An 11,362-nucleotide genomic window follows, 5' to 3' on the forward strand; every position below is an offset into this window, starting at 1 on the left:
GCTACAGAACTTCCTAATCCTCCTGTTTTGCCTTTCTTGCATCCTGTAGAATTTGTCTGTCCAAACTGGGTTGTATACCATCTTGAAAGTGTTGTAAGAGTTACTGTATTTGGTTTGATGACTTTTATATCTGGAATTTTAATTCTCTGTGTTGAATCTGTTGTAAGCAAATAGCATATAAATTGCTCAACTACTGTTTCTGGTGTTGTATTTTGTTTCAGAATGTGCATGTGAAACAATCCCCAAACCTCAGTGCAAACTGGTATGAAATTTATCTTGCCACTGTTTTTTTATTCATTTCTTAACGAATCAATATGGCAGTATTTGAATAATAGTTTTATCAGTGAAATATGAAATGGCACATCACCTCTTTTTAAAAAAATTACTTTAAAGTAAGATATACACAATTTTAAGAAGCCACTTAAGTCTAAATGCCTTGCAGAATAAAATAACTCTACAGCCCTGATATTTCAGGGCTTTTTATTACCATATTCTGCCCCAATATATTGGTAGAATAGGACTGCTTTCATGCACACAGGATAAGTCAGGATAACAGTTTGGGTTTAGTGTTGAAGCATCACTGTTAGTACTATTTGTTACGGTGAATATGTTAATATACATCATGCACTCTGACTAAGCAGAACCTTAAGAGATAGTGCAACCCAGATTCTGAAGGAAAGTTGTTTAAAAGAGAAGGATTGTATAAATAAGAAAACCCATTGTTGTTTCCTGTGTATTTTTTTTTTCTGTCTTTATATCCATAGGGGCAGAAACTTGAGATAGATGAACTGTTTCAGAACAGTACAGAAAATGTCTGTAACTGTGTGAAGTACAAATGTGGTAAGTCAGAAAATAATTTAATTCAAAGAAATAGCCTTCCAAGTGCTAAGGGAAATTAGGAATTAAAAATAAGGCGTTCACTTTGATATGGCACTGAAGAGGGGTCAGGATTAATTTACTAAATTCACAAATGGTGCTAGTTCTCCTCTGTGTCCTCTGTAATTAGTGAGAAGAAATAGACATTTTTCAGGTACATTTCTTATCCTGAAGTAGTCTTCCAAAATAAAACAGTTGAAGAAGTCTGCACTGTCACTTGGGTGCAACTAATAAAATATTACATATTTATTTAGATTTCATGCAAGGCTATATTAGAAAAAAATTGGTGAATGCAATGAAACAATAGCTTACTATTAATGATTTGTTGGAAAATGTGGCCCATAATTCTAGAATAAGTGGAGTAGCTGTTTCTACTCCTGTTTCACTGTTTGAAACATTTTTAGTGGAGTTTTGATGCCAAGCTGATTGGCCTGAGAATGCTGTTTGTGTTTTCTTGCAGTGAGAGACAAAGTTTGCCTGAGTAATGAGAGAGGTGTGCTGCTTCCTGGGCAGAGAATTGTGGAACACAGTGCAGATGGAATTTGCCATATTTCCTATTGTACAAATGTGATTGATCCCTCCACTAAATACTACAGAATAAACACATCTTCGATAGACTGCGCTGTCAAGTGCAAAGCTGTAAGAAATTCAGAAATTTAGACCTCTATGTTGTGTCTGGTGGCCTGAAATACTTTGTGACGGGTTTTGTTGAGCGGATGACAGTATAGAGCAAGTTGGAAAGAGTAATTAGGATATCTCCCTCTAATGATGTGCTACCACAATTCTGATGGAAGTTTATAAAAGTCTCCCTCTCTTCACTGTTTTCTCTGCTGTGTAAATCTTACACAAACTAAGGTATATTGTGAATGCCTCCTCGGATTAATAGCATGCTGCCTCCTTGCATCCCTCCAGAGCTTCAGCTGCATTATGTGCAAACTGGTACAAATTCCTGAGAGACATTAGCAGAATAAGAATCAGAAAGAATTATTATAAATAGAAGAATAATTCTAAATGTGGTGAAAACAACTTTATAAAATAAGCAAATGTTACATTGTGTTTTTACAAGATATGATACATTACCAGGGGAATATTATACACATTTTTAAAAGAATTTTATAATTACTTGATGTCTAGTGTGTAAAAAGTTAAAATTTCAGTGGTTCTTGAAGTAAGATGTCACATTTGAAAATGGTAGAAAGACCAGTTAATTCAGATTTGGAGCTCCTCCCCTTTCAGTTCAATTAAGATCAAAGGTATTTTATAAAAGCCTTATGAGTGTGAAGTGTTTGTAAACGTAGACTTGTGTGGTTTTGAAAGTTATTTTAAAAATATCCCTAAAATCAGATACCTGAAAAAAAATCTGCCTGTTACAGTAGTAAAGCATGGGACTGCAAGAGGGTCTCATACAAGGAATAATCTATTTCCCTTTGGCAGAACCAAGTCTATCAGCCTCCAAAAGACTTAACGACTTGCTGTGGTAGCTGCAAGAACTTGTCTTGTCTCCACACTTTCAGCAATGGCACAGTTACCAGTTTTAAAGTAAGTTTCCATATTTTGTTCTCTCAAAATATTTAGAAGTAAACAAAAAATTATGAAATACTGTACCGATCTTGCCATACAAGATGTCCAGAAAAGAGCTTTATTTGGCCAAATACTAGGAATAGTTTTGCATGTACACAACATTAATTTCTTGGAGAGTCAACCATATAACTGTCAACAAAAATAAAAGTATTCTGATCCTCTATGAGAGAATTACTGTCAACTCAACTATTTTGGAACCTGATTAACATTATGTATTTTTTATTGGACTTTCAAATGCAGTGCTTGAACAGGACTTGGCTAAATTATATTTTGCTGTATTACTGTTGATTCAAGTGAGATCTCATTCAATGAAATTGTTTAAATAATACTTGAAATACTGTTTTTGCTGAGTAAAGTTTCTGTTTAAAAATTTTTGACAGCCTGGTGCTGTTTGGATCTCAAACTGCATCAGATATGAATGCACCAGTACAGCAATAGGACCAGTTCTGGTTTCCTCTGCAGTTGGATGCCCACCCTTTAATGAAACTGAATGTGTGAAGGTCAGTGTACAATGCACTGTTTGCATTCCAGCTGTGATTTATGTTTGCATGAAAAGATTAAACTCTGACAAAAGATGCTTTTTCCTCAAGAAGGGGAAAATCATTAATTTTTGTAGTGACTGTATTTTTTCCCAGACATTTAAAGGTAAAAGGTATAACTGCACACCAGACTACTGTCCCACCAGGCTGCTGAGTTAGACAGTTGGACACACCTCTTCTTATTCTTAGACTATATATATTTTTCTTTTAAAAAATGGTGTTTGTAACATCAAATAATCTTCATACAATTGTCTGAACTTGGATGCTTTTCTGGACCGCCCCTTTCTAACATTTTCTGTATATAGCAATGTGATTCAGCACAATGATCAAAAATACTGAAAAAAAGACAAGACTTTCTTAAAATCAAGAGCATCTTTTCTACAGTGACATAAAGTTTTATAAGCTAGTTTTGGAGCAAGAACAAAAGTTCTATTTGAATTTGCAAAATGAGATTATACTAAGTGCCAGGAAATGAAGGCAAGGAAAATTCTCTTGCTGCTCTCTGTAATTCTACATTTACATGTGGATAGAAAGATACTTTCCTTGGTGGCTGATGTTACACAAGCAGGGAGCAGTCCTGAAAGAACTGAGGGGCTCTAGTTCTTCTTCACAAGGGCTGGTCCTTCAGAGCTGTCTTGGTTTCATAGCCAAACCTTCATCCATTCACCAGAGTGTTGCATTTGCCTGAACAATGATGCAGAGTTTTATCTGAAAGATTCCTAATAGTTCAGATACATGGGAATGAATGCTTGAAAAAAATCAAGTTTTTCCTCTTTATCTCTTGGTCAGGTTGGTGGCTATGTTGTGCCATTTTTGGAAGGATGCTGCAAAACATGTAAGTGATTATTGACAATTCCTGCCTCAAAAGTCTCTCTGATCTCTCTCACATTATAAATAAAGTGGATTATTTCCCATATGAAAGCTTGATTCAGATCTCAAAGGCTGCACTTTTCACAGGTTTACACTGTAAATAACACTGAAAATAGTGGAGTTAAATCAAAAGAAAACACTTTGACATGGAAGCATTTACTCCACCGATAGTGATTGTAGCTGATCAGGTCACTGAAACTCCTATCTCAAGTATTTTGTAGTTCTTGTGTAAAACTCCTCAAAATTTTAGGTACTGCATTTAGTAAAATAAAAGGTACTGTTTTTAGAGGGTACCTTAAAACAATGCTTTATTTACATTAATGTGTTCATATTTTGTAAAAATGAAGATTGACCTCTGTGGTTTGTAAGTTAATTTTGTAAATAATGAATATAGTAATTAATAGACACTTAAGAAACCTTCAGGCAGTATCTTTTAAAAGATTCTATAATTTTAAAATTCCCCCTTTCTTGATTATCTGTGAGAGCTAATAAAAATTCTCTAGGAGAAAAAAAAAACAGAATAAAAATTCTCTACAGAATAGGTTTGAAAGATATTATGTCTTAATAGAAATCAAGAAAATAGAAATCATTTTCATTTCTCAATATATTGGTGTATTTTGGCTCATTTCATGAAGGCCTTAGGCTGAAGCTGATACTATTAGAAGCAACTGAAAAGGAGATTTTTCTACTGGACAGTACAATAATAATATTTAAAAATGCAAAAATCTGACTAAATTTGCATAAGAGGCTGAAACATAGACCTGAAAGTGCGGGAGAGAGCTGGAGAAAAGCACAGGTATTTCCTGCTGGGTGTGCTGGAGCTTGCACAGCTGTGACTACCTGACATGTGCACAGCTGCTGCACTGGGTTATGTGCTGCCAGCTGGGAGGTACCTTTTGGTGTTACTGACTTGCATTACATTTTCTAGTAAAAGGTTTATGAAAACTGTGCAAAATTTATCTGGTTTTTCATTTTTTTGTCTGTTCCCACCATAAGGGAATGATAATATACAAGTTTTTTCCCTCTGATGGACCTGTGTTTCACGCACTTGTCCTACCTAGCTCTGTGGCAAGTTCTCCATAGGCACTCTGAGATCAATTTTTGATTATCAGACATTGCCTTTCAATGCCCTAGCAGCCAAATAAACCAGCTTCTGAACAAATTAGTAAGACAGTTAAATGTGCATTAAGCTACTTTTCAATGGGGCAGAAGATCTTGCTGCTATGCTTAGAGAAAGATTATAACCACTCTCCTTAATAGTTGAAGACAAAAGTGAAATAACCAGGGTCATGCCTCACACAGTAAAATTAAACCATTGAAGACCTCAGTGACTTCTGAGATTCATTTACTATTACATTCCTAGAGTTTTGATTTCACATCTGTTTGTGCACAGCACAGAACCTCTGTGAATCATGTAGTTCATTCTGCCTCCAAGCAAACCTGCCATGAGAGCTGTCAGTCAGTTGTAATTGTGGGAGACGTTTTATGAGAAGGATTATCAGTGTTTTGTTTTCTTTTGAAGTACTTTGCCATTAGAAACAATTGTGATTTTTTATTTTCAGTTTTAATTGGTCATGAAAATTAAGAACCAGGAGCTCAATCAAAACCTAGAGAGGAAATGACACTATTTCTCTGTTGTGGCCCCAAAGGACATATTGAACTCAGGATACCAGATTGGCTTGGTTATAGCAACATAGACCAGATTCCCCCTGGTTTGCACATGAGATTTAGCATTCAAGTAATGCCTGGATGTGGTACTCAGCTGCTGGATCCATGAGCCCTGCCTGAGCAGGGAAGCAGGACCAGATGACCTCCAGAGATTTCTTCCAGCCTCAGTCATTCTGTGATCCTGTAATATACAGATATTTAAAAGTTGAATTCTGTTTTCCAAAATCTAGAAACTCCCAAATGTTTTCATACTACAGAAATCCTCTGTAACACGTGCTCTGTTCAATGTGCAATATTCTTACCAGGTTCTTCAGTGTCAATGCTCCTCCCATTCCTTGTTAGCCCAGTCACTCCTACAGCCTATGTTGGCTGTCACACAGGTACCTTTTCCTGAAATCAGTAGGACCAACCCAAACAGCATCATTGTTGATTTCCAACAATGTACTCCCTGATAGGAGCACCAGACCTTTTGTTACCCAATTATTGCCAAAGCTGCAGTGTAGCACAACTGCTCGTGGCTGTTCAGGCTCTCATTTTGGTTTGTTTTTCACTTTGCACTGTGTGGGCGGTGCATTGTTGTCAGCCAACAATGTACTGTTGGTAGTAAGCACTTGCATAGTCTTTAGCTTGCTGCATGTGTAAAACTGCTGTGTTTAAAAGGGTAAACTAATTCCATCATGTTTACAGTGCACTAGAACATAGAGACTAATTGCTTTGCTTGTTAAAGCTTGTTATGTCAGCCACATTTTTGCAGATGATGTGTCATACAGTTTTGCTTCCAGTGCCATGTACAGTAGAAGCAAGTAATTGTTTTCCCATCCATAGCTAAGACAATATACTGAAAACAGCAACCCTGTGTTTAGTCTGTGAAAATTGGAGATTATCTTTGTTCTTTTACATAAAGCATGTTAATTCTTTGAATTGTAACATGCTGGTTTTGGCATTTATTTAGTGAAAATTACGTTGACTGAGATGTTTTACGCCACTGAGTGATACATCCTACATTATGTACATCCTACACACTTATGACTCCGGGACTACTAAGTCAAAATCTGTATTTCTCTTTCATATTGCTGTCGCTTTAAGTGACCACAGTGTTATGAGTCAACCCAAAAACCAAGCAAGGATTTTCAACCATGCAGATGGTGCAAAAGAATCTCATTATATTATGACACATACAAAATGCTCCCATGTTTTATAAGGTTCTTCATGTAAACGTATATTTGTTGTAAAGCTCATTTTAAAAGCATTGGATACTAAAATACATGCATGGAAATACCTTATATATTTATTTTGTATGAGATACAATGTACTTTCACCATAGCCTGGATGAAGTCATAGTCACAGCTGCACTGAATTCTCCACCCTACACACCATGTATAATGTAAAAGAAGAAAGAGCCATGAAAAGAACTGTGAAAAACATGAAATAACGGTGAGTTGGGGTTTTTTAAAAAAACTTTATTTTCTTCTTCATTTATCATTTTCATTTTTCCCTAAGCAAACATAATTCAGTGACAGTCAAGCAGTAGCCAGACATTTCTGTCTGCAGGTTTTTATTTGTTTCCAAGATTTATTGCTGTCCTTTCTGTCATGTAGAAAACTCTGCTATGTCTAGAAAGAGTAGCAGGCTTATATAATAACAAAAAAAAAAGGTAAAAATAAAAAAGGCAAGAAAACCCCCAAGCAACAACAACAACAACAAAAAAATCTAAATAAAATCCCTCAAACAAACAACATTTAAAAACTGTCTCTCTAAGAAGCATTTTTACTAGTTTGATAGTGATTAGAGCAGGGAACTGGACATTGTGCATCAAGATGTAATCAAATTGTGTCGCAGGTCAGTATTGTGTGTTGTTGAAACCAATTAATCCTTTATTGCCCTTGCATTTCTGGAGCTAACAGTATCCCCCTTTTGTCAAAATCTTTGATATTCTTGGCTCAAAGAAAAGGCAGCTCTGTAAGGGGAGAGTTGTTGGGGGCTGCATCATGGTGTGTGAAACAGTGGAAACTCTTCTGATGGAATGGGCTGTTCATTCTCTTACAGATCTGCAACGTGGTGTGGTTTATCAGCACAGAGAGCATCACCCTCAGAAGATACTGTTCTCTTACAACTGAACGTTACACTGAACATCTTTGTTTTTCTTCCAGTGTTTGTCATTTCCTTGTTAGATTAAATTTAATTCCTTGTTTAATTTCATTGTTTCTTGTGATCGCTTTTATTTGATCCACGTGCCTTGTACATACTTCTATGAGAAAAATTGTGGAAATAATGTTAATGGAAATAAAAAGTTTCATGTGTTCACTGGTGTTCTTTGATTTAATAAAAATGTACAGAAATGTAAAGCCCCATGAAGCCCTGTTCTTCATCAGCTTCTGTTATGTATTTATTTAAAATTTTGTTTATACCACTGGAACGTGAGTGCTGCTATTAAAGTTTGTTGCATTTATTTTGTGGAAAATGCACTTTTAATTTTATTAAAAATTTACCTTTTGATAATGATACCATTTGGTGTCATTAACAAGTTGAATGAACTAACAAGTCTTCTCACATGGGAGTTTGATCAGTTTTACAAAAGTTTTTGAAAATTTTGGACTCATTCATAAAAGGCTTCTGAGTAAGCAATAAACCTTTTATATTTATTAAAGATAAAAAGAGACTTCGATGAATGAAATAATTTTAAAAGAGATTTGATGTGCAGCTACTGTCACTTCAGCAAAGTTTTGTATGTGCAGTGATGTGCTGGGTATTTTCTTTGCGTCTCTTGAACCCATTAAGTGGTTGGGAGTGTTCTTGTCTCTGAAATGTTAGAACTTTGAGCTGATGTTTTTAAATCTGTGCCCATTTGTCAGGTAAGGAAGATGGTAAATTCTGTAAGAAGGTGACTGTTAGGATGACCATCCGCAAGAATGACTGCAGGAGTAACACACCAGTAAGTAGATAGCCATGGCAATTTCTTTCATTAGAAGAGGAAAAAATATGAGATATTAAAAAGAAGCAAGAAAAAGAACTCGGATTCCACAAGGCCATTGTCTCCATCTCTGTCACAGAGACAGAGGTTTCTGTGTTTCACAGAGCTGTTTTATCCCTACTTTCTCAGCAGTCATCTCAATAATAAAAAAGGAGGCTGTTACTTCTTTTTCTGTGCATTTAGGTGCATATCGATTTAGTCTCATTTCACCCTGTACTGCAATTATTCTATGCAAATTAACTGTTATAACTGAACCTTGCCCTAATACTCTACAGCTAAAATGGCTGCAGATGTGTGTAATTTTTCATCTGCCCAGGGACAGTGTTTAAATGCCAACTTCATGAAGAAAGGAATCCTGGGACCTGAAAGCTTTCTTTAGGCAGCAGCATGAGCACGCTGTAAAATGTGAAGGAAGAATGAGGCACTATCTGTGTGTCTATCAAAGGATTTAGTGTTGGAGGACACCAACCATGTCCTGCTGAGCAGTGAGGCTGAGAGCAGCAGCAAGGGTGCAGACAGACGTCTCGTGTGAGATGTGTAAGAGCGCCTGGAAAAGCTGTAATAAAAGAGAGTAGGGAAACAGCTGTAGCCTCTAAAATGACTCCAAGAGTACATTTAGCAGAGTAAGCTTTTGAGCAGCCAGGAAATTTATTCTCAGTGTTTCATTGAACAGAAACACAAATCCTGACTATTAAATTTGAAAAAAAATTATCAGTTTCTTAAGCCTATTTGTCTTACAGTCTATATTACGCATTTGGTATCGTTAGTAGTAATACCCTTCGGCTTTCCAAAGGATTGTTTCTTTTATTCCTCCTTGCTGATACCCAGTATAGCAACACTGCATCAGTGTATCACTGAAATGAATACTGTCAGGAGTTGTGGAAAGAACATTTGGTGCTGTATTCAAGCCAAGGTTGTTATGAATACTTTAAAACTCAAAACTGAAATTGCTTCTTTCTGTCTGTTAAAATAGTGCAAATCTGTTACTGAAATTGACAGAAATTTCATCATTAACATTAAAATTGAGACCTGTCTGGGCAGTGCACTTAAGAGGTTATTTCCAGATGTAGTGGGATTTCATAAGGGGGTAGAGGAAATATGTTTTTCACTGCTTTGCTATTGGATTGGGGTGCCTAATGTCTTCAAAATTCCTTAAGAAACCCTAACTATCCTACCTGTTCCCATTTGTTAATTATTGCCTGTGTGTATTGCCAGGTGAACATCGTTTCTTGTGACGGGAAATGCCCGTCTGCCAGCATTTACAACTACAACATCAACACCTACGCCAGGTTCTGCAAGTGCTGCAGGGAGCTCGGGCTGCAGAGAAGGACTGTGCAGTTGTACTGCACCAGCAATTCAACCTGGGTCAGCTACTCCATCCAAGAGCCCACAGATTGCTCTTGCCAATGGTCTTAAAAAAAATAGAAATAAAACAGCAAGCCCAGATGTTCACAGCATAATTATAATATAGTTTATCTATTAAAAATATAATAGCCAATCCTCTGAATTTCACTGGTTTATTGCAAAAGACCACGAATACATTTGGACTCTCCTCGATTTCTGAAAAGTGGCTTTGCATCATTTGTATTGTAATTTGTCTTCATTTTCATTCACAGGTGTTGTTTTAGGGGTTCTTGTGGTATGTGCCAGCATAAAAGGTGATTTACATTGGTGACATCTAAAGAGAGGAAGCACCATCTGTTTTGTTTTGGAAGGCTGATCCGCTCTTTGTCAAGCCCCCATTCCAGTTTTGCATCATTGCCTGACTTACCTGGGAACAGATCACTGTTTTAAAAATTGTAATTGTGCAAGTATGTTTAGTGGCTATTAAGAAAAATTCTTTGGACAACATGAGAATCATTTTCAGTTTAAATCATATTCCTGTTGCTAGGTAAAGCATGTATAAGAAATTAAATTTAGGATTTTTTTTTTTTTTTTTAGTCAAGGAAATATTATTCATACTTATAACTGTATGTAATACTCCCTGGGAATCATTTCAGTTTTTCTAGTGTATTTTATATTGTAGTGAAAAGCATTATGATAAGTATGTGTTTATGGAACAGATCTGCTGTCTCTAGGCCATCTAGATTAGCCATTAGGCACTTTATCTTTCTGCTAAACAATATGACATAAACTGAAAATGCAGATTTAAAAAATGAAAACCATTTTATATTCCTTCATATAGATATAATTTAAATGAAAACTTTCACCTTATGAAATGAACTGTACTTAAATTATCTCTTTAGGAGAATGAACATTGTTTAACGCTAATTTTAAAGATGTCAAAGTTCATTAGGAAAAGAAAATGAGGATTATATATTTGCCTCAAAGGAAAAGAAAATTGAAAATCTTTGTCACCTGTATAGTAGATGCAACTTCTTATGCTAAGTTCTTGAAATTCAAAATGTACAATTGTAAGGTTTGAAATTTCAAAAGCAATTTTTTATGAACTTGAAAAATTACATTTTCTTTTGTAATGAGCTGATTTTTTTATTTCTGAGCTAATGTTGTATTCTGTTCTCCTTCAACAAATGCCACTGAGATTAAGCAAAAAATTCAGTACCTTTTGTTTTGTAGATTCAAATCATAGATAGCATGCAGTGATACGCTTGAGATGTGCAAGAATAAATAGATCTCAGTACACCCTCTTTGGAAGCTGCTTCTCTACGTAAATCCAAAGAAAAATGCATTGTTAAAATCAATCGTGAACATTTTTGATATTAATTTTGTATACTGTACATTTCATTCTTACAATATCTAATAAACAACAGGAAGTCTTATTTTATTACAATTAATTTTGCTGTCATTGCTAGAGCAGCTTACTGCCATGTGAAGGAACACACTATATTTACTAATA

General features: G+C 35.6%; 1 protein-coding gene across 1 annotated transcript in view; it reads left to right on the forward strand.

Moving 5' to 3' along the window:
• OTOG (otogelin) overlaps nt 1–10,347 on the forward strand; it is a 92,413-nt gene extending 82,066 nt beyond the window's left edge. The window contains exons 50-57 of the mRNA XM_058829527.1: nt 222–262; nt 765–840; nt 1,337–1,515; nt 2,311–2,415; nt 2,838–2,957; nt 3,786–3,831; nt 8,387–8,466; nt 9,721–10,347. Of these exons, the coding sequence (XP_058685510.1) occupies nt 222–262; nt 765–840; nt 1,337–1,515; nt 2,311–2,415; nt 2,838–2,957; nt 3,786–3,831; nt 8,387–8,466; nt 9,721–9,921 (848 nt within the window). The 3' untranslated portion in view covers nt 9,922–10,347. The remainder of the gene's footprint in view (nt 1–221; nt 263–764; nt 841–1,336; nt 1,516–2,310; nt 2,416–2,837; nt 2,958–3,785; nt 3,832–8,386; nt 8,467–9,720) is intronic.
• The last annotated feature ends 1,015 nt before the right edge of the window (nt 10,348–11,362 follow it).

The sequence above is a fragment of the Poecile atricapillus genome, chromosome 1 (genome assembly GCF_030490865.1).
Source record: "Poecile atricapillus isolate bPoeAtr1 chromosome 1, bPoeAtr1.hap1, whole genome shotgun sequence".
NCBI classification, from domain to species: domain Eukaryota; kingdom Metazoa; phylum Chordata; class Aves; order Passeriformes; family Paridae; genus Poecile; species Poecile atricapillus.